Genomic DNA, 27,053 nt, shown 5'->3' with positions numbered 1-27,053 from the left:
TGAATTTCCAACCTTTTGATTACATGCTGACTCATTACGGCCCCTACAGAACAGAGTAGAACTGCCCCTGTGGGTTTCCAAGACAATAACTCTTTAGACGGGTAAAAAGCTTCATCTTTCTCCCTCGGAGCGGCTGGTGGATTTAAACTTCTGACCTAGTAGCCCAATGTATTACCCAATACATCACCAGGGCTCCTTAACCAAACCCTTTGCGCCACCCAGGGACCCCTCAAATCCTGAATAACACCCACTGCACCCCACCTCGACCCCCTGCTCTCTTGCCTCAGTAGGGAATTGAGCATCTTGGCACAGCAAATCACCTCCACCACTGTCCACTAGGGCAAATGCAACAATGGCTCAACGAGGTTCTCTTTTCAGAGTTCTTGCCAAATGGGCCATTGCCTCGGAGGACTCACTCACCAGACTGACTGCGCGTCCGGGTGCTCAGGACCACAGGGATAAAGTCCCGGAAACTGCTCTTCGCTTTCTTTTCCAAGGAACCTGGGGTTTGGGTGGGGGAGTTCATCAGGACAGAAGGCAGAAATGACAGAGTAATTGTGTTTGCCCCGGGGTAATACCCATTCATCCCATGTCTGAGAAGGTGAGCAGTTCCTGGTGGCTTTGGAAAATGACACATTTGGTCATGTTTGCTGACACCCCCAAACACGCATCGATTGGACAGCATGAGGGTATGGCTTGGAGGCAGCTATCCCGCAACAGAGTTAGAACTGGGTTGGAGCAAATCCCAGAGATGAACCACCTCAAATGGAGCTTGGTGGTCAGAGCAAGGCAAGAAGACAGGAGGAAAGAGGGGTGAACAGAGGAAAACTGCTATGTAAGAACAAGCTGAAAGAAGCAGGTCATGTCCAATAGGCAAGACCACAAATATGGACTCCCAGGCAAAGAATACAGGGACTTCCTCTCCTTAATGAGGGACTGAGGAGCCATGTGTGGCAGAGCTCACAGGTTGAGCACACTGCCGAAATCAACTGTCCCATGTACCCTTCAATAACAATAAGGGGACCCGATGCCTCTAAACCCTTCGAGTCATTCATTTTTAACTTCTAACAATGGGAGCTTTGGGGTACACACAGGAAGAGCATGCTGCATAAGGAAACCCTGTGTTCTGTCTCTAAAATCTCTGGATACCCATTTCTTTTTGAGCCAAGATCAGCTGCAGAGTGATGGCAGCCACCACCACCTTTGACCCTAGCAGTACACGACTCACTTTCCTCCCTGCCTCCTTAACCAAATCTTCTTAATCTTCTTCCACAGTGGAGGAGCCTCCCTTCCCTCGGTGTCCCAGGGACCCTTTTCCAGCCCAGCTTAGCCCAGCGGGTCAGGCCTGCAGCCTACCTTCCTCATGGCTCTCGGCTCGCTTTCCTGGAGACTGGGCTTCCGGCCTCACTGGCTTTCGGTGCTTGTGCTTGACCATGATTCCGTTGTGCTCTTTTCCTGACTCTGAAGCCCCCCGGGAATTTTTCTTAGTAGGTTCTTGGAGGTCACTGGGCAGCTTTCGGCACTGTGGGAGGTAGAGAGGGGCAGGTATGAGGTTGTCTTATCATTTTTTAAAGTTAAGTCACCAGTGTGTGGGGTGAGGGGAAGGGCCACTTGCCACCTTCCCCGGGGCACAGAGGTGGCTCAGGATGGTTCCCATTGTCCAGGAGACTCCGATGGGCTTCCACACTGCATGATTTTAAACAGTTTCACAGAATCTGGGTTCACAAGCAGAAGAAACGCCAAACACATTTCAAAAGGTGCTGAGTCAGGATCCCACCCTTTACTCAAACGCATACCAAGGGCAAGATGGACATAAACACCAACGCCTGTCCTGCCAATTGGGCGATTAAGTGGTTCACATGCAGGTTTCCCCCAATACCCCAAAGCAGAGCTTTCCTATGAAACCTTCAAAAAGTCGAAATGGTGTAAGGCTAAGAAGCAGGTTACCATGGGTGCCTATAGGAACAATTTTTGCATGTTTCTAGAGGCAACAAGTGACCTAACAATCAATACACAAAGCCTCACAGAATCCTTACACACGGTGATCTCAGACACAGTTGGAGGCCAGAGCGGCCTGCTGCTGTGACACTGAAAGTCATTCCCCAGGAAAGGAGCTTGGGGACACCACTCTTCGTGTGTGTGTGTGTGTGTGTGTGTGTGTGTGTGTGTGCGCGCGCGCGCACACGCGCATACACTCTGTCTCTTTAACGACTAACTACAAAACAAATGCCGAACCCCAGCTTCTATATTTTCCTTTTGCCTTTATTCCGTGAAATCAAAAATCCTCTTTGGCTTACTTTTGGTGAGCCAGAACAGGTCCTAAAGGTAGGTCTTTTATAAAAGCCTAGTGACATAAAGCAAACTTGTGAAAAGTGTTGGTGGGCAGGGGGTGGGGGTGGGGTTACCTGTGACTTGACAGTGAAACGTACTGATAGCAACAACCAAAAAAGATTCCTTAGACCCAGTCAGTCAAGAAAAGGCATCTCTTTTCCTGTGTGAATTAATACCAGGAAGTAGATCCAATTCAGGCATGAAGAAAAACACAAAGCAGAAGCAAATCAAGTGTCCCCATACTTCTGCAGGACAATGACAAGGCCCAGGCAGTCATAGTAACACCACTTCATAGCCAGCAGGGCTTCCAACTTCTCAAAAGGCTCTCATCGCCATGGTCTGGTTCGATCTCCCCAACAGCCCTGAGAGGAGATGCTAAAACCATCCCCATTCAACAAATGAGCAAACTAAGGCTTCCTCCAAAGCACTCTTCGCTGCCAACTAGTCAATGATGACACATAGTGATGCCCTGTAGGTTCCCGAGACTGTAACTGTTGATGGAGTAGAAAGCCCAGTCTTTCTCCCACGGAGCTGGTGCTTTCGAACTGCCAAACATGCAGATAGCAACCCAGTGCTTAACCACTATGCCACCAGGGCTTCTTCTGGACAAGAAAAGGTAACCAATGGATTTGCTCAGGAACTGCCACACTCTCCAGGCAAACCTGGACCTTTGCTCATTCACACTGACAGTAACAAGTAACACTGCTGGGACTGAGACCCATGCCCTTGATCCCCAGCCTCTTCTTCTCAGCTCTCCTAACCCCTCCTGCACCACTCAACAGACTCACGGGGGACCAAGGACACTCTCAGCCTAACAGCCACCATCCACGCTCACAAACTTTGAGGCCACTCAACACTGCTACACCAAGAAAAGGCCACGGAAGGTCGGCATTCTCTGTAGTGGAGCAGCCAGGGTGTGCAGAAGATGTGAAATGTTTGAATAGTGAACGCTGGGGGTGTGGCGAGGAAGTTCCACTTGCTGGAGGGTTTTGTTTTTTACCCTCTGAACAGACCCACACCATACCATCTAGAACACAGATTCCCAAACTTATTTGGTGCTTTTCGCCGGCAACAAAAATGTTTGTACTGTAGCCCAGAATCCAAGACAAAGGGGTAAGGTCTGCTTTTTGCAGCCCTCCTGGATCATTCCAGAGGCCCCTCCCTGGGGGAAAAGGTATCGCCCACTTTGGGAAATCCTGTACTAGAAAGCCATCCCTATCAAACGAAGGCTATGACAGAGCTCTTGTTGACAGAACATCTTCTGGAATAAGGGGGTCTCAATTTTCTGGGGATTGTGGTCATCATCACCCAGTCCAATTTCAGGGAACCTCCCACCCCCGAGTCCCTTCCTGCGTTTTCTTCAGCAGAGCTGAAAATTCAATCCCAGCTTTGCTTGCTGCTACGTCCGATGAACAAAAAGTGTCCCAAAAAGAAAGAACCAGGACGCCCGGCCGACGGGGAAACCATTTGTAGTCAGGGGAAATGACAGTAAATACACACATTGGTGAACATGCCCTATTTATCTCTGAATGTCACTTTGAACTGACTCTTTCACGGAGAGATTGTTAACTTTTACTTCCCGAGGTAGACAAAAACACGTAAAACAGAACGTCTGCAAGGGATTTCTACTTGTCTTTTCTGCAAGGGCAGCAACCCTGAAAGTAAAAACTTTACAGACAGGCCTCATTTTATTGCTCTTCACAGAGGCCACATTTTCACAAATGCAAGGTTTGTGGCAGCCCTGCACTGGGCAAGGCCTAGCAGTGCCATGTTTTCCAACAGCATGGGCTCACTTGGTGTCTCTGGGTCCCATATTTCACTTATCTCCATCTTCACAATCTTTCCAATATTTCTATGATGCTAATACACATTTCATACATGACGGTGGAGTGCACCCATGACTTTATTGTGATACTCGCTACATTGGCGTGGTCTGGAATGGAACCCAGGCCGGCCTGTAGTGCTTACTCCAGCTTAAGCTAACAGTTGGGAGGCTGGAGTGACCTCGTAAGCTGAAGGTTCTGGTTAACAGAGTTCTAAAATATTGTCCAAGGAATTTTCTAAAAGAAGACAATAAAACACACCCAGTGCCAAGTACAGCAGAAATGTGCCTTTGCTCATGACTCTGGACTCTTAAAGGATTCCAGCAGGCCTTGGAACAGGTAGTTGAGGAGTTAGGAGACTGTCCCATTGCTTGGCCAGGGCTTTGAAGGGGGCTGTTTTGAATTAAACCTGTGTTTGGATTCCTTGGTTGCTAGCCAAAAGGTTGGAGGTTTGAGTCTACCTAGAGGTACTTGGGAAGAAAGGCCTGGTGATCTCCTTCTGAAAACCCAAGGCAATGCAAACCCTAGGAAACACAGCCATACTCATTACACACAAGGGGTCATCATGAGTTGTTGCAACTTGATAGGAAGTGGGTTATCCACCCCCCCCCTTTGTTCTTCTTGGTTGACTTGCCACTAGTTTCTTTCTCAAGAGAATGGGGGACCTAGTGAAAGTTAAGATCGACGTTATTTGCTCTATTAAAAACTAGACACTTGCTGTATCATAGGCCACTTCAACACCCGGTAACTTTACTCCTTGTCCACTGCAGCTGTTCATCTGCCCAGCACACTGCTCATCGAATTCAAGAAGAGCCAGGCCTGCCTGTCACTGAGCCATCCACAGGGCCAGGGCCAGGGCCACGTCGGTTTTGCTTGCAATAGTAACAGCAGCAGCCACCAGCATGGAGCCCTGGTCTAAGCATATCAACGGACAAGGGTCGGTCAAAGGCTTGGTGCAAAATGAGTGAAACGGGCCTGAAATAGAAATACCGAAAGGTGCAGCTACTCCCGATATCTCCTCCAGCTAGGTCTGTGTGCTTCTGAGGGAGGTGCTTTCCACCTCTCTAACCCTTCCCCTGAAGAATTCCCCGCTATTCCATTGGCACCCCATCCAAACAGCAGTTTGGGCACCCGCTAGGGACTCAAGTTGTGTTCCTTTTCTTTTCAACATTCAAAGGAAGTCAGTCATTCAGGCTAAGCTCAGGGCTGTAGGGTAAACAGTTAACATTTCCCAGAGAAACTGTTGTAGGACAGCCCTTGCTCCCAGTGTACCTTGCAGGTATAGTGTGGTGAGAAAAAGAAACAAAACCAAAATAAACACCTTGGCATCGTTTTCTTTCTCACTAATGCGGTCTTTTAAAAAACTTTTTCCTAAGAAGCCTCTGTGATGATTTTCTGCACCTTGAACAAAATCTATCTAGACGAACCTCCATTGAAATCTTTAGACAACAAAAGCAAAACAACAGATACTATAATTTTCTGGCTTGGGAGAACTTGTAAAGAGTTACCATAGGCTCTGGAGGACAGTGGGAGCCCCAAGCCCATCTACAGAATATCTGGTCAGATTAAGCCTCTTGCAGAACCCTCTAGCCACAGGCAAGGGTCGCGAACAGCTTTACTATCAGACAGAGATCATTTTAAACTTGATTATGCTGGATCGCACTTGATACTGGGTCAGTTGACCTTCCACTTGACCCAACCTGAATTTGTTCTACGCTTAAGTATTTCTTGCTTGTTCTATGACAACAGTTTCTTCCCTGGCTTTTTAAAAATTGATGGTGGTCTTTTTTTCCCTCACCCATTATTTGTATTTTTTCCTTTATATTATTATTACTTTATCCTTACCACTTTTTGTCTTTTATTGTGTCTGTTGGTTTTCCCAGTTGTGAAGCATAGAAGGAGGAGATGCATAAAGATAATAACTGATGCAAGGGTTTATAGTGGGGTTGGGGGTAGGGAGGGTGATGGGGAATTAGGGAGCAAACATAAAATGCAGAAGGGGAAAGGAGCACTAGAACGGATTGTGATGATAAAACTCATTTTAAAATGGTTATCATGATATGTAAATACTATATAAGGAAAACAACGAAAATTAAAAAAAACCAAACTTGAACAATGGTTCCCATAGGTGATGGGGGAAAAGCGTTGTTGCATAGGGGACATTGAGTTGATGTCAATGGTGGTAGAATAATTTAGAAAAGGCCATCAATAGTGGCTGTACAGCACATAGAGTATAATCAAGGACACAGAATAATACCAGCAGAAATTGTGGAATTGGAGAATGTTCTGTATATATTTGCCACAATTAGAAAAAAAATTACATAAACAATGAAGACAAGGAAGAAAATGTGCTAGAATAGAATATGACAATTCTTCAACTCTTCTTAATATAATTGAATTGTATGACATGTGGATAAAGAGCTAATAAAACTGGGGTGTTTTTTTGGGGGGGGGTTTACAGTGTTGGAAATCCATAGGGGCAATTCTACCCTGTCCTACAGGGTCGCTATGAGTCACTGTGTTTGGCTATAACAGTGGTTCTCAAACTTCCTATTGCTGACCCTTTTAAACAGTTCCTCGTGTGGTGGTGAATGCCCCAACCATCAAATGATTTTCATTGCTACTTCATTACTGTCATTTTGCTACTGTGATGAATCGGGCGAACCCTATTTAAGGGTCATTCAACCCCCCACCCCCAGGGGGTCATGACCCACAGGTTGAGAACTGCTGGGTTATAACCTTCTGAGCCTCCTTCTCTGCCTTGAAGTTAACTGGCCCAGTAGAATCTCTCAGAAGCCACTAGTGTGCTTGGAACCTGTTCTCTGGCTCTTATTGGTAAAGCCAAGACTCATCCTTGGTTATGATTTGTTGCATTAAATCATCTTCATTAGCTTCAGTCTTGCTTAAAAGACTGATGGAAAAATCAGCTCATGGAGCTGGCTGACGATCATGCAATGCATTTGTCACCACTCCAGCCCAAAGCTCGTTGAGGCCAAGATGTTCTCTTTAAACAAGAAATGCTGCCCCATGTGTGAGAGCCCCAACCTTGGGAGGGCCTGCATCAGTGTTAATTCTATGGTCTTTTCCACCAGTTTCTGGACTCCAGCCACAGCTTCTTCTTTCATCAAGGTTGATGGTCTTCCTTCTCTTGGCTCATCTTTGAGGGCTTTCCAACCTTACTCAAGACACTTGATCCATCTAAACACTGTTGTTTTAGGTGGGAAAGCATTTCTGTACACTGTTGCAAAGCTTCCCTGATTGGGGAATACTCCCACTTGAGTTTTGTTAAAGATTTGTGATTAGCCCTAACCTCAAAAATTATTTTTTTCACAGCACAAAAGTATTTTTGGGGGGAAAGTCACCCTCAAAAGATTTGTCTGTAGCCATCTACTGATGGCAGGGACATGTCTAATCATGTGTTACTTATAATAAACCTACGTGTACATGAACTGGCACCCTGGTAGCAATACTATTTTTTAGTTACTCTTGTATAACTTCCTGCCATCTTTATTTCTAGTAACAGCTTTACTGAGATCTAATATACACACAGACATGTAGTTCACTTATTTAAGAGTATAACTCCGTAATTTTTAGTAATATTAACAACATTGTATAGCCATCACCACTAATTTGGAAAACATTTTCAACTCCCCCTTAAGTAACCTTCTACCCATCTACCTTCCTAAACTCTCTGGATTCTTTCTGTCTATATAGCTTTGCCTGTCTGGGGCATGTTATATCATTCCATGCAATCTTCATAACCATCCAATAAAGAGGCATTATATCATTGCCTCGTGTCACAGATGAGAACACTGAGGGTCAGAGACATGAACTCACTCGACTGATCTCACAGTTAGGAAGGAGTGGAGCCAGGATTCAAACTCAGCACTCTGCCTGGTTCCAGAGAGCACAGGAGTCACCAAGACTGTGCACCACAATGATATAGCAGGCACCAAGCAAGTGGATAATCATGCGGCCCCTCGGAAGAAGAGGATGGGTTTTCAAGTCAAAGGGGCCTGAGTGTGAGTTCCAACACTGCCACTTAGTAGCTTTGCAATAGGAACCTGACCCTCTCTCAGCAGCTGTTTCCTAGGTTTTCTCATCTGTGACATAGGTGTAGTATTCACCCCATAGGGTCATTACTCACTGCCACTGAATCAATGATGACTCACAGCAACACCCTGTGGGTTTCCAAGACTCTCACTGTTTATGGGAGTAGAAAGGCCAGTCTTTCTCCCGAGGAGCTGCTGGTGATGTCCAACTGCTGACCCTGTGTGCACAGCAGCCCGATGTGTGACCACACCACCAAGGCTCCATATATGGTCATTATACAAACTGATTTACATAACACATGAAAAACACGTAGTATAACATCTAGGTACAAAATGCCTCAAAAAATCCACTCAGTTGCTGCAGAGCTGATTTTAGGTCATGACAATCCCTTGCCTGTCAGAGGACTGTGCTCCATAGAGGTTTTCACGATAGTGACCTCTTAGAAGCAGATAACCAGGTTTTTCCCATTGTGCTTAACCATTGACAACACCCAGGAACTCCAGGTTTCTACTCAAAGACTTGAAAGTAGAAACTTGGAGACATGCACACCGATGTTCATTGCAATGTAAGAGATTGACAAACTCGATACCCATCAACAGATAAAGGGAAAACCAGGGGTGGCACCTACATGCAATGAAACACTCGTTGACCATCAAGAGAAATGGAGTTCTGCCATATACTTCAACAAGGGGGAACCTTAAACATTATGTGAAGTGAAATCTCTCTGTTCAAAAAAAGGACAAATACTAGATCATTCCACTGAGGTTGAACTATGCGGCACAGGAACTACAGAGTGAGCAAAGTTTCCCAGTGACCACCAGGGGTTGGGGAAAATGAAAAGGGCCCAGGTGGTATAGAAGATTAAGCACTGGGCTGTTCACAGCCAAGGTGAGTGGTTTGTACCCACCAGCCATTCAACAGGAATAGGGTGAGACTTTCTGCTCACATACAGATCTACAGCCTTGGAAACCCAATGGAGCAGTTATACTCTGTCCTATGGGATCAATATGTGGCAGAATTGACTTGATGGCAGTGAGTTTGATTTTCGAGTTTGGGGAAAATGAAGAATTACTTATGGGGTACTGAATTTCTGGTTCACCAAAAACCAAACCCACTGCCATAGACTTGCTTCTGTCAGACAAACTAGCCCTGTGGATTCTCTCACTCACTCACTCACTCTCACTGCCATTGAGTCAATTCCGACTCATAATGACCATACAGGACAGGGTAGAACTGCCCTCTGTGGGTTTCCAAGACTGTCACTCTCTGTGGAAGCAGAAAACCTCACCTATGTCTCATGGAGCGGCTGGGAGTTTCCAATTGTTGACCTATGTTTAGCAGCCCAGTAGCATAGTCACTAAAATACCAGGGCTCCTCCCCTGTGGGTTACTAAAACCAGACTCACTGACATAGAGTCTATGCTGACTTATAGCAACCCTATAGGGTAGGACAGAACTGCTCCTGTGAATGTTTAAGACCATAATTCTTTACAGGAGTAGAAAGCCCCATCTTTCTCCGCAGAGCAGCTGGTGATTTTGAAGTGCTGATCATGCGGGTCACAGCATAACCACTACACCACCCACAAGAGCTGCTGAGTTTCTGTTTAGGGGGGTGAAAACTTATTTGGAAACGAATAGTGGCAATAGTTGCACTCTATGGTGAAAGCGATCCATGTAACGGATTCAAAACCGTTCCAAAGGCAAATACTTTATTATTTCAACCAACATTAAAAAAAAACAACACACCACTTGGTATCTAGTAGGAGTTGAACAAATGGGAACAAATCTACTACTGTTGATTATTAGTCGTATTACCACCAAGGGCAGATTACTTCCTGAGCTGACCAAACATCATGCTCTCCTAGGCCATGACCTCTGTTTCATCTCTGATAGAGAGATGGCTACGAGGTTGAGTGAAACCAAGGCAAACGCTGTCCCAGGAGTTCTGAGCCTGGGGTCTATGGATGGCTTTGGGGAGAGGTGGGTTCAAGGACCTCCAGAAAGGATTGGCAAAACTCTGAGGTCATTTCTCTGGGGAGAGAGTTCACAACTCTCAGCTGCTTCCCAAAGCAGCTTCTCAAAGTGGCCCCAGAACAATCCAGAACTTCCGCCACAACCAATGCATGTGGTGTTCTGGCTAGAAATGTGTTCAGTAGCATTTACCAGTATCCTATTTGAGTGTCTAATAACAAAACGTTAAATATTTGTGTGTGCGGGGGAGGGCATTGTATCCTTGATTGCTTAAAAGAATGCCCTGGGGTCACCAGTGGCATCCACTGGATTCAACTCGAGTCCTCCTGGCCTTTGGGGGCAGTGAGGGAGTGCTAACGGGGGAGGAAGAAGCCAGAAAAGAAGGATGAGACTGCTTGCACAATCCTAAAACGGCATCAGTGTCACTGGTTTGACACTGCTCCATCAGTTAATTTTGTTGTATCCATTCTCAACAACAAGATATGTAAACTTTGTAAAAGGGAAAATGGTATGCCTTGTGTTGACAGCAGCCAAACACGTGAATGTACTACAGAACACTGTACTGTGCACTTCTAAATGGCTAAAATGGTGATGAAAACCCCAACTGATGTGCTTTGGTGGTTGTTGCTCGAGCCCTGGTAGCACAGTAGTTACATGTTGGGTTGTGATCCCCAGAGTCCAGAGTTGGAAACCACCAGTCACTCTGTGGGAGAAAGATGAAACTTTACTCCTGTAAATAGTTAGTGTCTCAAAAACCCACAGGGGCGGTCCTACCTTGTCCTATAGGGTCACTTTAAGTCAACTTCAACTTGATGGCAGTACGCTTGGTTTGGGTTTTGTGGTTATTGCTGAACAACAGCCATTCAACTGTTTCTCCACATGCCATTGGGTGTCATTGATGACACTCTGTCAGGATGGGGACCATTCTTACCCTCCTTTTCCACGTTGCCCCCCACCACTAGCATAAACTCACTATCCCCCTGAGCCTCCTATTGAACCTTTCAAGATACTGTTGTCAATCAAACATGAGATTTTTGTTATACAAGTAGTTGATGACAACAAGCAGTCAACAATTATGTAAGTAAATGACTAATCTGGTACAGTGCAGGTGCTTACCTGCCTTGCACACTAAATTCCTACTGGCCCCAAGCTCAAAGCTGCCACCCCAAGAGTGAGGTGTCTAGGCACCTAGTGGGTTAAGCCCCCAAACCAAATTGGTTCTTGTTCCATGAGGCTTTCCCAATGGGGCAAAGAACAACCCTGTCCAAGGCCCTCTTACTCACTTGCTGGGCCTTAAGTTCTCAAGGAAGGAAAAGCAGCTGCTATCAGGGAAGGGCTTGTTATTCATTTCCTTCCCCAACACCGTCTTTTGCTTTCCAACCTCATCTGGGACAATGCCGTCTATAGCCCCCGGGGTCAAATCCACTGCCACATCTTCTAAGAGATAAGTGACCCTGCCCCTCTGGATATATCTGGAGAATCTCACTCACACCCACTCACTGCCATCAAGTTGATGTCCACTCATAGCGACCGTATATCTAGAGAATGGGGCTTGAAAAGCTTGTCAATAAAAGTTCCCTTCACAGAGCCACTCCAGAGTGCATAAAACAAGGTGGCTATCTGAGGAACAAAGGTGGTGTCTCTGTCCAGCCCGAGAGCCCATCCCAGCACTCACCTTGGGTCCATGTGAACTCCGGACTATGGGTTTGGGTTGTGGTGGCTGCTGCTCCTCATTTTCCTTCTCTTTGCTACACTTCGATTTCTTGGGTGGCAGTGACTCGGTCATGTCGTCTGGCTGCCACTTGTTCTTGCAAGTGAAGACTCCAACAGTTTCCTGTTTTACTCGCGCCTGCCCAGCCTGGCCCAGAACCTCAGCCTGGCCCCTCTGGGGAGCTGGTGGAAGGCCGTCGGCCCGGAAGCAGGTGGCTAGATTGAAGACCACGTCGCCTTCCACCTTCTCCATTTTTACCCGCCCCAAGTCCACCTGGCTTCCCAGCTGTGGGAGCTCAGCGCTTGGGTCCCTCTTGCTGCTTGGAACCACATCCAAGATGAGCTCCTTGGGGTGGCTGTCATGAGGTAGCAAAGGCAGTTCGTGGGACATGTAGGTGGCCAGTACTTGGTTCTTGGGCTTAGTGTCTCCAGCCAGCTTCAGGCTACAAGCCCCCTGGGGGCCTTCCACCTTAGAGGTGCTGTCAGGGCAGAGGTGAGTCTCAGACTCCTCCAGGCCCTGGTTCATTCTTACATCCCCACTGCTGGGCTGAACAGACAGGGCCAGGGTCCCTGTCTGAGGGCTGAGAGTCAAGAGGACGGGATTGACTTGTTCTTCATAAGGCTTGGCAGCAATCCGGCAAGTTTTGTTCTTTGAGACTGTGTCCTGCTCGGGCACAAAGGGGACCCCAGGCCTGGGCTGCCCATCGGGAAGTCCATGCACAGGTTCACCAGAAAACTCAGGCACCACACTGCTGGGCCGGATGGGCACCCCTTGCTGACTGGGGCTCAGCTGTCCAGCACCGGAAATACCGATGGATAGCAGAGATGCTTGGTGATATGGTGACCAGCCTACAGGCAGGACCTGGGTGCTGGTGGCTTTCCCATTGACTGAACACCGAGAATAAATATTTGCCTGTCCTGTGGGTTTCCACAATGAGAGCTCCTTGGTTTGGCACCCTGGCAGCCCAGGGGCAATGCGGGCTGGCGGATAACGTTTGGCTGTGCTTGGCTGTCCCTCAACACTGGCCTGGCTACCCTTTTTAGGGCAAGGGGCAGCCATGTTCTTCGGCTCACCTTGATCAATGATGGAGATGGGCTCCTGCTTGGGAAGATGGCGGGGATCTCGGGGGAGGCCCAGGTTGGGGTCTTTGTTCAGCAGCAGGGAGGCAGGCACTGGATTGGCTACGCCCACATAGGTGCCTGGAATGGTACTGATGAGTGCAGTGGAGTTCTTCACCCAGGTGCTGGGGTCACCGTTCCTCACAATCTCAGGGAAGATGACAAAGGGAGAGGATGTGGAGCCCAGGCATGAGGTGACACCACTGCCAGCTGCCTGGGTCGTGCGCTGAGACCTAGACAGGACTGTGGAGAGGAGGGCCTTGCTGCTGGTATGCACGGGAGTCAACACTGGCATGGGGGGAGTCTTGCGCTGGTTCGGCAATGGAAGCTTCTGACGGTTGGACTTGGAGGAGAGATCAAGGGGCATCTCGCTGCACTCCGGAGGAGAGGCCATCTCTCGCTCCAGCTGTGGAGGTGACTTGAGGGGAGAGAAGGTGACGGAAGTCCCTTCTGTTTGCTGCTCTGTGCCACCAGGCATCTTGGCTGGGTGTGGCGGGGCTGAGCTCCCACTGGAGAGTGGCAGCAGAGGCTGTGCAGCTGGAAGCACCCTGGCAGAAGTGGTGCCAGGGGCCGTCTCTGCCAAGGGCCCAGGGACCCCATCAGCGGCAGGCTGGGTGCTGGCGCTGCTAGACGGGGAAGTGCAGGGCAGCCTGTTCATCTCCAGGGGCACCAGCTTGGAGTCGGAAGTCAGAGGCCGGGCCACCGAGAATGCATACGGGTAGGAGCGGAGCTCTGGGGAGGCCAGCACGCCAGGAAGACACCGTTCCTGCAGGTAGGATGGCAGGACAGGAAGGGTCAGGGTGGAGGAGACCCCCAGGGTGGTTGGCAGTGTGGCCACACTGAGTGGCTGTCCACAGCTCGGAGGTGGGATATAAACCAGCGGTGGGCTGGGAGTCAGGACTGTCCCCGGCTGAAAGGACAGGGGGACTTTTTGCATAGCTGGTGCTTGTGCCGCAGGAAAGCACACTCGATTCAAACTGAAGGAGGCGGGGATCGGGGCCGAGGTGGGGATGACAGTAGGTGTGGCGGCCGGCATGGGTGTAGGAGCTGGAGTAAAGATGGGGGCCGGCGTTGGGGCTGGCACTGGGGTCGGGGCAAAGGCTGGGATGAGGGTGGGAGTAGAAGGTGGGCCGGAGGAGGGGGTGGTGGTGGGGGTGGGCATCGGTGCTGCTGGAGGTGGGGGAGCTGCTGGAGGAGTGGAGGATGGCATGGGGGCTAGAACAGGAGTGGGGACAGGAGCCAGCACCAATGTGGGAGCTGTGGGAGGCACAGGAGCCTGGATGAGGGCCAAGGGAGGTGCAGAAGCAGGGACTGAGAGAGGGGCAGGGGTGGGAACAGGGATGGGGACTGGACCTGAGGGGGAAGCAGACGCTGGCACAGACACCAAAACTGAGGCAGAGACTGATACTGGGGCTGGGGCCAGAGCCGGAACTGGTGCTAAGGGAGAGGAAGGCGCTGGAACTGAGGTGGTCACTTGGACAGGGACTAGTCCGGAATGGGGCACTGGGGCAGGGACAGAGAGGGGAACCTGGAATGGTTCGGGAACAGATGGGGAAACAGAAACCGAGCCAGGAGCGGGGGGGCAGATGGGGGCTGGCATGGAGCTGAAGTTGGTGGTAACCAGAGGCAGGGTCCCCTCCATGGGGACACCTGTTCCCAGAGTTGCCAAAATGAAAGCATTCTTTTCTCCACCGCTGTGCCGAGAGTCCGGAGCCTTGCTGGAGGTGGAGGTGGCCGCGCTGTCGGCCTGCTTGCTCATTTGGACACTGAGGGGTGCCCAGGGACACTCAGCCCTGCTGTTGCTGGCCTCGGCACTGTCAGGAGGGGGAAGCTTGAGTTTATCCCCTGGGCTGCTCAGGGCCCCGACCAGGCCATCAGCCGCTGCCTCGTTCCCAGCATAGTCCATTTTCTGGTGAGGGTCATCAAGCTTTTCTCCTGACTTGTGCCCAAGTTTTTCTGTCGCACAGCCATCTGGGTCTGCCCCCCGGGCATTGCTGCCACTACCAACCGCTGTGAGCTCCACCTGCAATGACAGAGTCGTGCGCATGTCTTAGCGTACTCCCTTTTGGTGGTGCAAGGGTCCCTGAGTGACCACTGCAGGGTCTCTCTGAAACTCCACCCTCCAGGTCTAGGAAGACACCCGTAGCCACACCTGGGAAACACCCAAGGGCCTTCCCACCTCTCTCCCTGGGATAGCAGCCTAGGTGTGTCACCCCAGGCAGGTCAGCCCCACCCTCTGGTGAGCAGCACATGGCTCCACATGTCCCCTTACCTTGGAAAAGCTGCTGCTGACACAAAACTCCTGAGATCCAAAGCGCTGGCAGTCACCTGTCGTGGACTCCTCATCAGAAAGAGGTGCTCTTCTAGCAGGGGGAAGAGAGCCAGAGGATGGAGGGCCATGAGGCCTGATCTGGGGCCACCACCACCTGTTTCCCAGTGTTTCCCTGGAGGCCCCTTGAACCTTCCTACCAGGCTTCCCTCAGTGGCTGGTGAGGTATTACAATGAATTGGGGAGGGTTGGGGGGCCGCTAGGCTGCAAACTGTGGCTTTCTCAGTTTGGCAAGTTCTTCCCAGCAGGTGATCCCCCCAGAGTGACCAGGGCACTGTCTGATTTTATGTCTGTCAGGGAGACTGGCTGGAGGTGCCATATAGGCACCATGTTTATACCCTAAATCTGAATGTTCACCTTGTTGCCTGATGTGTGGCCACCAGGTCACAGGGTGCTGAGGAGTATGAAGGGCACTCCTTCCTGCCTGTAGCATACATCTCCCTGGTTTTAGCATGGCCCCTGGCTCCAGGCCCATACCCTGTCTCCGACTGCTGGAGCCTACATAAATTCCATCTGTTTCCATCCCCACAATCTTCCCTAAACCACTCAACACCACCCCATTCACTTCCATCCCAAAGGAAGTTACTTAAGGCCACAGGAGCCAAGTTCGGGCTAGCATATCCCAGACGAAGAGCTCCAGGCCAGAGAGATGGGTTCCAAAGGAAGGAATATCCACTGTCCTTTGGCCTGCACACAAATTCGTCTCCAAATTTCAAGCGAGAGTATAAGAAAATGGGCCATCCTGACCACAAAAGGGTCACTTGAAGAGGGTGACACTGAAGAAGGATCCAATCGACTCTGAAGGCTGGGTGTTTCGTGGCTTTCAGCACAGCAAGAATGCCCTATTCCCTTGTCTCCTGCTCAAGGGAAGATGAAGCAGGAATAGGAGCTTGGAGTTGCCAGAGAGGGAGATATGGGCTAAAGCAGAAAGCCCTCACATACCAGCTGCAGCCCATCTCCTAGGTGGACAAAGCACTAGGATGTTCTGTACCTCTCAAGAAAATCTTGGACTGTCCTCAGGATTGCTTCCCTACTGTGTCCCTGAAGAAGTCGGCTCCCACCTCCCCGGCTGCCTTAGCCAAAGGGCAGTCAGGGTGCCCGGATCCAGACCCAACCAGAGAAAGGAGAGCTCAGCTAACTCACTCTCACATGAGCAACCAGGTACCATTGAGGACTCTGATACTCTACCTTTGGCGAGACTGGCAAAACAAACAAACAAGGAGGGGCCGGTCACCACAGACCTAACCCCATCTTTGCAGGGTTCCATGATGAGCTAACTGGTAGAGGGTGGGGAACCACTTGGTTCCTTTAAGAGGCAGCTAGGAGGGCAGAAGAGAGACAAACCACAGAAAGGATCTGTAAGAGAGGCAAGGATGATAGGATGGTGTGTGGGGGGGGGGGGGAGGATGGAGACAGGGGGAGAAGGAGAGCCTGAGAGAAAAGGAAGACATTCTTTCACAGCAACCTCTGAGAGACCAGAAAAGTCTGCCCTCTAGCCAGCCTTGGGGAAGGGGGACAAGCATGGTCTGACTAGATTTAACAGGGATGGCTTGTGGGGAAGATGGGGGGGCAAGAGGAAACAAGGGGAAGCCCCTCCACCCCACCCCTCTGGGGCTGCATAGGGGCAGTATTTTTTCATTTTCTCTCCCCTTCTCACCAGAAAAAGTGGAGAGAGTCAGCTGCAGACTCTAGCCTCCTGCTCAGCTCTCATGAAAGGCTCCCTCGTGCGACGAGTCTGCCACCAGAGAATAGCAATGGTAACCAAAAGGACTCAGGAAGTAGTAGCAGTGAGAGCAGCTGTCCAAGCCATGTCAGGGACGACCCTTGAGTATGTCCCAACCCCTGAGGTGCTGGCAAAATGTCCTGGGGCCTCATTTCAAACCTTCTGAGGAGAGAGATGTGTACAGAGCTAAGGCAATGCTCAGTTCCTCAGTTGAGAGCTTCTGGGACCAGAATGGTTTATAGGGTTGGTGGGGGTGGTGGAAGGGAGCGACGGGAGCTGGGTCAAAGGGGCAAGGTTATGAGGGGGATGGGGCAGAGAGAAGGAGGGGAGGGCATGGGTCAAGGCAGGCTTCAATCAGGCCTGAAAATCAATCCTACTGCTTCATTCCACTACAGATCCCCGCCTGCCCCCGGGCTGTTAGGTACTTAAACTTTAACCAGAAACGGACACAGCCTTTCAGGGCTATGTCCCTGATTACCAAGGACCAGCCCACTGTCAAACTGGACCTCTTTCACTCACTTGTTGAGCCCCGATTACAGGAGTCACAGTAATATCCGAGCCAGTCCACACTAAGCCCCTTACCTTCTAGCCCATACCTCCAGGACTGCCTTCATCCCAGCCAGAGGCCTCCCCAAACCCTCATTTCCAAATCCTCTTCATCCTTCCAGACCCTACTCAAAGGTCACTGCCACTGGGAAGCCTTCCTTTATTTCTGCTGGAAGTTGGTCTTTGTGCCCAGATGCCCAAAGAATCTGTACATGTCACTCTCACTGCGCATCCCAACAATCAACCTCATGTGACTGTTGGTTTGTCTCGCTGTGTTTAATAACTCTTTGCAGAAATGTGCAGAATGAAGGAAAACATTCATTCTAGAAAGGAAGCAAACAAGCCAGGAAGATCGATTTCACTGGAGACTCGACTAGAGATGGCTGGCCAGGCTGCAAACAGAATGGGAAGAGCTCACCATCAGGTACAGCTTTAGACCCCAAACCTCTCAGTTCAACGTGTTGTCAAATGCAGAGGAAGATGGGTTTTAAATAAGGTGAGATCACATTTTGGAAATCAGCTGTGGTGCACAGCCTAGGCTGGGGGTGGGAAGGCTACGATAGAAGATAGAAGGTGGATGAGATCAGAAGAGAAAAGCCTCAAAATTAAAAGGTCACCTTAACCACCAGGCACTTCAAAAAAGATCCTCAAAGAGAGAAGAGTGAGTTTGGGGGGGCCCACTTCCTGCTCCGGTCTTTGGAAAGAGTTATAATGAATGAAAAGGTCCTGGTGGGGGCAGTGCTTAAAAGTATTCAGCTGCTAATAAAGAGGTTGGTCGTTCAAACCCACCCATTATCTCTGTAGGAAGAAGACCTGACTGTCTCCTCCCATAAAGATTGGAGCCCCGAAAACCCAATGGGAATTCAGCTCTGTCATAATGGGTCATCATGAATGGAAGTCAACATGACGGACATGATGAAGAGAGAAGCAAGGTGACTTCAAAGTTGGCTTTTTGAAGGCTCTAATGAAGAGATGACTGTATCAAAATCTCAAATACAGCCAGATCAACCTAACTTACCAATGAACACTTCACACACATCCATCGGCCACCCTTCCCTCCCCTGGATCAGCTCTTAATATTTATCAGCTGACATCCCTCAAATACAAAGATGAATACCTTTCTTCCTCAGTAACTGAGAAGATAAGTGTCTTATCTAATCTTGTAAAATTAAATTTCTTTCAGGTCCATCTGTAATTTGGTCCTTGGTAAAGAGAATGAAGACATCAGGCACTAATGGCCTAAACAAGTAAAAATATCTGTTCTCTTTGGCCTAAACCCCAGACAAGTAGACAGGCACACACTTTCCCAGTTAGAATAGGATGTGAATATAGATCAACACAAAGATTAGTTATTCCTTTTCCAAATTTACCAATATTCTTCCTCCACATGCACAGATACATACATACATGGCAAACAATTCTTAACTTTACCCAAGGAAATGGCAAAGCTTAAACCTCGAAAAAGCCATGTTTTGTGTTCTAGTTGGTTCATCTGATGCATTTGGATGGAAATAACCAATGGATTGAAACAACAGCTAAATGGCAACAATCATGGAGAGGGGAGCATGTCTTCCCTAACTAAGGGGGAGAAGCAAGCATCTCACTGCAGCTCTTCAGCTAAGGGTAATAAAAGTCAAACATACAGGTCTTAAAGGCTTGAAGATAAACAAGCAGCCATCTAGCTCAGAAGCAACAAAGCCCACATGGAAGGAGCACACCAAGGGATCAGGTATCAGGCATTGAAGACCAAAAAAACCATATCATTGTAAATGAGGGTGAGTGCAGAGTGGAGACTTAAAGCCCATCGGTAGGTAACTGGACACCCCCTTACAGAAGGGTCACGGGGAGATGAGCCAGTCAGGGTGCAAGGTAGCAACGATGAAATATATAACTTTCCTCTAGTTCTTAAATGCTTCCTCTCCCCCATCCCCACTATCATGATCCCAATTCTGCCTTGCAAATCTGGCTAGACCAGAGGATGTAGATTGGTACAGATAGCAACTGGAAGCACGGGGAATCCTGGACAGATGATCCCTTCAGGACCAGTGGTAAAAGTAGCAATGCCTGGAGGGTAGAGGGAATGTGGGGTGGAAAGGGGGAACCGATTACAAGAATCTACCTATAATCTTCCCCTTGGGGGATGGACAACAGAGAAGTGGGCTAGGGGAGATGTCAGACAGTAAAAGATATGGCAAAATAATAATAATTTATGAATTATGAAGGGTTCATGAGGGGGGAGTGGGGAGGAAGGGGGAAAATGAGGAGCTGATTTTAAGGGCTCAAGTAGGAGGCAAATGTTTTGAGAATGATGAGGGCAACAAATGTACAAATGTGCTTGAAACAATGGATGTATGTATAGATTGTGAATAAGAATTGTATGAGCCCCCAATAAAATGATTTAAAAAAAAACAAAAAAGAAAAATACATCAAGAGAAACTTCCCACACTAAAATGCAAAGAGTAAATAGAGTGAAAAATAAAAAGAATATCATAGAACTATGACTTCATTACAAAAGGTGAAACACAGGCATGTTCTAAAACTGATTGTTGTGATATATTTTCAACATTTTTTGATATGACTGAACAATGGAAGTGTATGATACATGAATTATATCTCAAGAAAACTATTAAAAATACACATGAGGGAGGGGGGAAAGGGGAGGGAGGGGAAAAAAAGAGTACCTGATACAAGGGGCTTAAGTGGAGAGCAAATGCCTTGAGAATGATTGGGGCAGGGAATGTATGGATGTGCTTTATACAATTGATGTATGTATATGTATGGATTGTGATAAGAGTTGTATGAGTCCCTAATAAAATGTAAAAAAAGAAAAAAAACTATTAAAAATATATAGTAACAAAGCAAAAAAATAGAGGGGGTGGGGTGGGAGGGGAAAAAAGCAAAAAAAAAAATACAATTAGAATGTCATTTTGAGTACTCATGGTACAGGGCATAGTAAGACAATGGCTTATCTGGTCAAACAAATATTTTGGCGAGCAGAAAGAGGGAAACACATACGCCAATTAGGCAAGCATCATTATCAACTATTAACACTCAGTTAACTGAGACCAGTAGGACTAGATGGTGCCGAGTTACCTCTTTCTTACCATTCCGACCAGGGACACAATAGAAGATCCCAGATCCTATGGGTGGGTAGGGGTTGGGGGGTACGGAAAGGAAAGTACAACAAAACCAAAATTCCTTAAAAAAAAAAAGTCCAGGATTCTCTAGTTGGCTGACAGAGAATAAAGGAATGCCTGTCAAGCCTATCATCATAATACTCTTTGACCTGAAGCTTTTTCTGCAGCTCACCTTTCAGTCAAATAATAAACTGGCATATAAAATAAGCTCTATCCCCTGTGAGTACTGTGCTCCTTAAACAATGAACTATCTGTGACCAAATGGTCAACAGCTACCCAAAAGCACAGTTCAGACCTTTGAGATTAGCGAAGATCCCTTTGGACTTTCCCCCCAAACTACCCCCTTTAATAAGCTCACTATTACTGTTCAAACCTTTACAAACCAAAAAACAAAGCTGAGAAGGCAAAGAGGGGCAGGAAAGTTAAAATGAATGGAAACAGTAGAACTAGTGAGAATGCTGCCACATTATGGAAATCATAACTAATGACAGTGGGTGAAGGGGGACGTCAGACAGTGCAAGACATGACAAAATAATAGTAATTTATAAATTATCAAGGGTTCGTGAGGGAGGGAGGGTGGTGCGGGAGAGAGGGGAAAAATGAGCAGCTGATAGCAAGGGCTCAAGTAGAAAGCAAATGTCTTGAGAATGATGATGACAACAAATGTACAAATGTGCTTGATACAATGGATGGATGGATGGATTGTGATAAGAGTTGTATGAGACCCCCAGTAGAATGATATAGGAAATTAAAAAAAACCTGGTAAACGAGAATCTAATTTGCTGTGCAGATTTTCACCAGAAACAAAGTAAAATGGTATTTTAAAAGAAAGCAGTTCAACCACTTTGTCTTCCATTGACTTGTGGTGGGCCTCATAATGATCCATCCATGAAGGGTCAAAGAAAGACAAAAAGGTTGAACTGCATTTGTTTGCTTGTTTGTTTTTAATAATATGACTGTGTTTTAGGAACCCTGGTGGTGTAGTGGGTTACATGTTGGGCTACTAACCTCAAGATCAGTAGTTCAAAACCACAAGCTACTCCGCAGGAGAAAGGGGAGGGAGGCTTTCTAACTCCCATAAAGAATTCAGAAATGAGGCAGCGAGATCTCCTAAGCTTTGATCTAAGACCACCATAAAAAAAAGAAAGAAAGAAAACTCCAAACACTATTCAGTTGATACCGATTCATGGAAATCCTATCGGGCAGGGTAGAACTGCCCCTGTGGGTTTTTGAGGCTGTTCACGCTTTATAGGAGAAAGTCCAGTACTTTATAGCATGTCTCAATTCAAGCCAGAGTCACTTCAATTGCTCACCAGTCAAGTGTGGCTAGGAAGACCAAATGTTGACACAGCAAGTAAATACTGCAACTGCCTGAGCATCTCCTTATACTCCAAAATCTAACCGCTCTTAACAAGTGGACAAACAGTAGTTGGCACAGGGCCCCACCCCATCCCTTCCCAACCCATCTAAGGACAATTGGAAACTACCAACAATCTCCCCTCCACAGGCCCTGTTGTGATCAGCCCTCTGCTCACTAGAGGCCACCAGCTGCCACCTTCCCAGCCACCTCACCTCTCCTCGTTGATGCCACACATGTGAATCCGGTCAGAACTGGTCCAGTTGTGTACGCCGCTGTAGAGCGGTGCCGTAGAGATCATGACAGCCACTCACCACCAGCTAGGACCTGCTGTGGCCACTCCCCCTGGGAAAAAGAAGACAAAAGAATCAGAACTCAGAACAGGGACAGCTGTCACCACTGCCACCTTTTACCCAGAAATGAGCTTAAAAGGAATCGCTGCATCAAGACACTAATGCCATCTAACGAGCCAGCCTGCGGTGGAAGGATGTCGTCCAAATGGGATGAGGGGCTCCAGCTTTCCAAGATGGAGACAAGGCCACTGCTAATCCTTTAGGGTGCTTTTTAAAACTATCCTACAGAGTTGAGTATTTGAAGAAATACCATTAATGTCAGAGAAATGGGTTTTTTTTTCTACTCATGTTTAGCTGAGGGTCTGTCTCTCATCTACTCTAATCCATGGGTACTCAAGTAAGCAATGTAGTCAACTTAAGGAGGGAGCACAAGCTCTTTATAAGCCTGTCACAAACACCCAAAACCGAGGTCAAGTTGGACCTCATGCATATCACCTAACCTGCTATAAGGCTTCTGTCAGAGCAGATCCAATCTTCCGAGGACTAGTGGATCACAAGCAAGCAAACAGCCAAAACTTGGTTCATCAACAACCACATAGTCTAGTCTGTCCTTTCCTGGTAGTCTGGCAGCCCCATGCGGTATTATCCCTCTCCCCAGACAGCATCCAGCTCTCACTGGTGATGACCACCACACAGTCAGGTCACCTTCTAGAGAAAAGGAGGCAGCCACCAAAGAGAGGCTTATCCAAAGAGCTTGCCATGTAAGCCTTACACTCTAGACTTAATTTATTAACTGAAATCCTTATTCATCAAAACTCAGCTGAAAAGGACTCAAGAGTTGATCAGAATATTATGCTGTTCACCACTTGCCAGAGAAACAAATCATAGTAAAATAGTCACATCAGGAATTTGTTCCATTTACATTGCATATCATCTTCAGAGAATGTCCCCATGAAACATGCTATCCCTTAGCCTATGTGCCAGTAAAGGCACCCTGGTGACACAGCAGGTCTAGCACTGGGCCACTAACTGCTAGGTCAGTGGTTCAAACCTACTAGGTGCTCAGAGGAAGATGAAGTTGTCTGCTCCCATAAAGATTTATGGTCTTGAAAACACTAAGGAGTGGTTCTACTGTGTCCTTTGGGTTGCCATGAGTCAGATTCACCACAATAGCAGTGGGCTTGTGTTTGTATGTCTGTTTGTTTTTTGGTATGTGTCAGCATTGTTCCACACACTGCTGCGGGTCCTGTCCATTCTATTTCTGACGCACAGAACTGCCCAATCAGGTTTTCTAGGTAGTAATCCTTCCAGGAGAAGATCATCAGATCTTTCTTGTGTGGAGCCTGAGGGTAGATTCTAACTTCGAACCTTTCACTTAGCAGTTGGAGCACTTAACAGCACCTAAGGCTCCCTGTTCTAAGCACTAGAGGGTTAACAATTAACACAAGCCTAACTAACTTCCCAGTAGACTGAGACAATGAACATATGTAATTGTTCGATGTTCTGGGATGTGAGAAGGTGGTATCACACAGCTAAGGGGTCTGGGAATGTCCTAGAATGGTTCGTTGTGAGAAGCCATCGAATCAGCCCTTGATACACTGTGACACCACGCTCAATGCAATGCTGCTCAGTCGTACACCAGCTACAAGGGTGGTAATGGAATGGGCCATTGTGATCCTAGGTTGCCTTTCAGCAGTTAAGGTCATGAAGATTTTCTCCTTGGTCCAACTGAGTCGGGAAACTCCACTGAAACATGTTCAGTATCAAAGCAGCGTGCAAGCTTCCACCGAAGGCTGGGTGGCAGTAGAGTCGAAGATACATTGAACCACCACTGTCTCCCATCCTGGGGGCAGGGACTTCTGATTTGAAAGAGGGTACAATCAGGGGAGGCCTTGCTGAGAAAGTGACATTTAAGCCACTTAAAAGCAATAAAGAGATGAGCCGTGCTGCTATGTGAGAGAAGAAAACTCCAGGCCCAGGAAAACATTTCAGGGAAGGTTCTAAGGCAGACCACAAGCCATGTGGTCAGTGGGATCCCTTGCTCTGGTCAGTGGGATCCCTTACATCTCTCCTCTTACTTTTCTGTTTCCTCCTCCTCCCTACCATCCTCTTCTGCTGACTAGTCTTCTAGCCATCTCTCTTCCCCATTATCTTCTTCCTCTACAGCTCTCTCTGCAGGTTCCTCTCCTTGAAACTTTTACCCCCTATCCACCTCTCTCTTCCCATTGTTCCTGACCTGCCATCTTACCCCCCCTATTCCCATCTAGCTCTCCTACAGAAGGTCACCTCTCTTCACTTCTCCCTCTCTCTCCTTCATCCTCCATCCTTTCCCCTCTACTGTGTACTTCTGCCTCTGCCTTCCTCTCTGTAATTCTGTCTCCTGGTGTCTCTCGTTCCCTCTTGCTCTATTGGTTTACGCCATGCCACCCGTCTCTCTACTCCATGGCTCTCTCCCATCCCCATCTCTCTCCTCCTGTGCATCAATGTCTGCCTTGCTTCTCCTCCTTCAGCTCATGAGCTCCCTCACTTTCATCACACCTGCTTTATGCCCTCAATCCGGACTCCCAATTCTGTCTCTGTAGCCCTCACCAGCTCTCCTTAGGCCCAGATCAGAATTTCCAGCTGCCATGCTCTTGTTGTTAAATGGAAATCTACCAAGCCCCCCCCCCCCAAATTCAACACATCTCAAATCTCCCTGATTATCTGGCCCCATAAACTTGTTCACACCCTCTCACGCACAGGACATTTCCTATCTTAGTTAATAGCATCACTATCCCCACTGCCCACAAACAAAGGTCTAGACTTAATTGTGCTCTCCACAGCTTCTCCTTGTGCCCCTCCCTCTCCTACTACTCCGATGCAGGCCCCCATCATCTCTCCCCCAGAATACAATAGCTTCGAACTGAGCCCTCTGCCTTCAATTCCTGGATTCTAAAATCAATTCATCTTCTACAGCACCTGTTTGATCTTGATCATGCCCCCCCACCCCTTCTGCCTCAAAAAATTTCAAAAGCTTGTCCTCTTCCACCACCTTCCATGTCCCTGCCACCCCAGCTGCTTCCCCTTCCCTCAACTGATTACCTCAGTTCAAAATGCAGCTGTTTCTTCATCCTGAAATGACCATTCCTGTGTCACCCCAAGGCCCCCACCCTCCTCCATCATCCTTCAAAGCCTAGCTAAAACTTGATCAGGTCAGCTCTCCAGCCCCAGTCCCCCTCAAAGTTAACCCCTCCCTTGCTGGTTCTCCTCCCTGAATTCACACCTCTACCCCAGGGCAGATTCAGATTCGTGATTCTCCTCTGCAGGGTTGTCTGGGGATGGCTAGGTGGGGTACACCCTGTTTTCTTTTTTTTAAAACAATTTATTAGGGGCTCATACAACTCTTACCACAGTTCATACATACACATACATCAATTGTATAAAGCACACCCTGTTTTCTTCACTTAAACAATTAGCTACTTAAGGTGAAAGAGATTGTCTGCCTTCTTAAAGTCTGGTTTGTCAAGCATAGCTTATGTGTAACTAAGCACTCAGTAAATGTGTGTTATGTGGACCTGAGTTGGAAATGAGAAATGGGGTGAAGACCTTGAGATATCATAAGAAGAAACACATCTATTGTGCTACTGCAATACAGAGGGAACCCAGGTGTTGTAGTAGTTACTTATTGGACTCCATCTGCAATGTATGCAGTTCAAAATCACCAGCAGCTCTGAAGGAGAAAGATTGACTTTCTCCTCCCATTAAAGACTTCCAATCTCAGAAACTTACCGGGGCAGTTCTACCCTGTCCTATAGGGTTGCTAGGAGTCAGCATTGATTCCATGGCAGTGAATTTAACATAATACAGAAACAAAATTCTGTGCTTCAATAGGAAAACAAAAACTATGCAATGCCTATGCTGCTTCTATATGGGCTGCCTGATTTTAACCCAGTTAGTTCATGGTCCTTGAGTTATTTTGCACCTCTATGAATTATAGGTAACTGATGGCACTTGTCTTGTTCAGTAGAGTTCAGATGGACTTCCAGCTACACTATGGAAAACTCAGTTCTGCCTCCATTTACAATTCAACTCCTATAGACCATAAAAATTGGTGCTTCTGGATGAACAATCTGGAGGAGAAAACAACGGGACCGACAGTTCCAGGGGGACATGAGAGAGGGGGAGGTGGGCAGGGGGGAAGAAGTGGTGTTAACAAATCCAGGGACAAGGGAACAACAAGTGATCCAAATTGGTGGTGAGGAGGGTGTAGGATACCTGGTAGGGCGTGATCAAGGGTAATATAACCGAGAGGAATTAATGAAACCCAAATGAAAACTGAGCATGATAGTCAGACAAGAGGAAAGTAAAAGGAAATAGAGGAAAGAGCTATGAGGCAAAGGGCATTTATAGAGGTCTAAATAAAGGCATGTACATATGTAAATATATTTATACATGAGGATGGGGGAATAGGTTTAGTATTAAGGTAGCAGATTGACATTGGGCCTCCCTCAATGCAAGAACACTTTGTTCTATTAAACTGGCATTCCATGATGCTCACCTTCCGAACACAATCACTGAAGACAAAGCAGGTGCATAAGCTAATGTGGTGAAGAAAGCTGATGGTGCCCAGCTACCAAAAGTTATAGCGTCTGGGGTCTTAAAGGCTTGAAGATAAACAGGTGG

At 47.8% G+C, this 27,053-nt stretch overlaps 1 protein-coding gene across 5 annotated transcripts in view; it reads right to left on the bottom strand.

The window, feature by feature from the left end:
• The window catches only part of BCORL1 (BCL6 corepressor like 1), a 77,410-nt gene that overhangs the window by 31,266 nt on the left and 19,091 nt on the right, over positions 1-27,053 (bottom strand). For all 5 annotated transcript variants that reach the window (XM_075538641.1, XM_075538637.1, XM_075538640.1 and 2 more), the window contains 5 exons: positions 22,314-22,443; positions 15,279-15,369; positions 11,853-15,029; positions 1,357-1,522; positions 421-501 (listed from right to left, as the gene is read on the bottom strand). In XM_075538641.1, the coding sequence (XP_075394756.1) occupies positions 421-501; positions 1,357-1,522; positions 11,853-15,029; positions 15,279-15,369; positions 22,314-22,399 (3,601 nt within the window). In that variant the 5' untranslated portion in view covers positions 22,400-22,443. The remainder of the gene's footprint in view (positions 1-420; positions 502-1,356; positions 1,523-11,852; positions 15,030-15,278; positions 15,370-22,313; positions 22,444-27,053) is intronic.

Source organism: Tenrec ecaudatus, chromosome X, assembly GCF_050624435.1.
Source record: "Tenrec ecaudatus isolate mTenEca1 chromosome X, mTenEca1.hap1, whole genome shotgun sequence".
NCBI classification, from domain to species: domain Eukaryota; kingdom Metazoa; phylum Chordata; class Mammalia; order Afrosoricida; family Tenrecidae; genus Tenrec; species Tenrec ecaudatus.
This window is presented reverse-complemented; position numbering and strand designations above follow the sequence as displayed.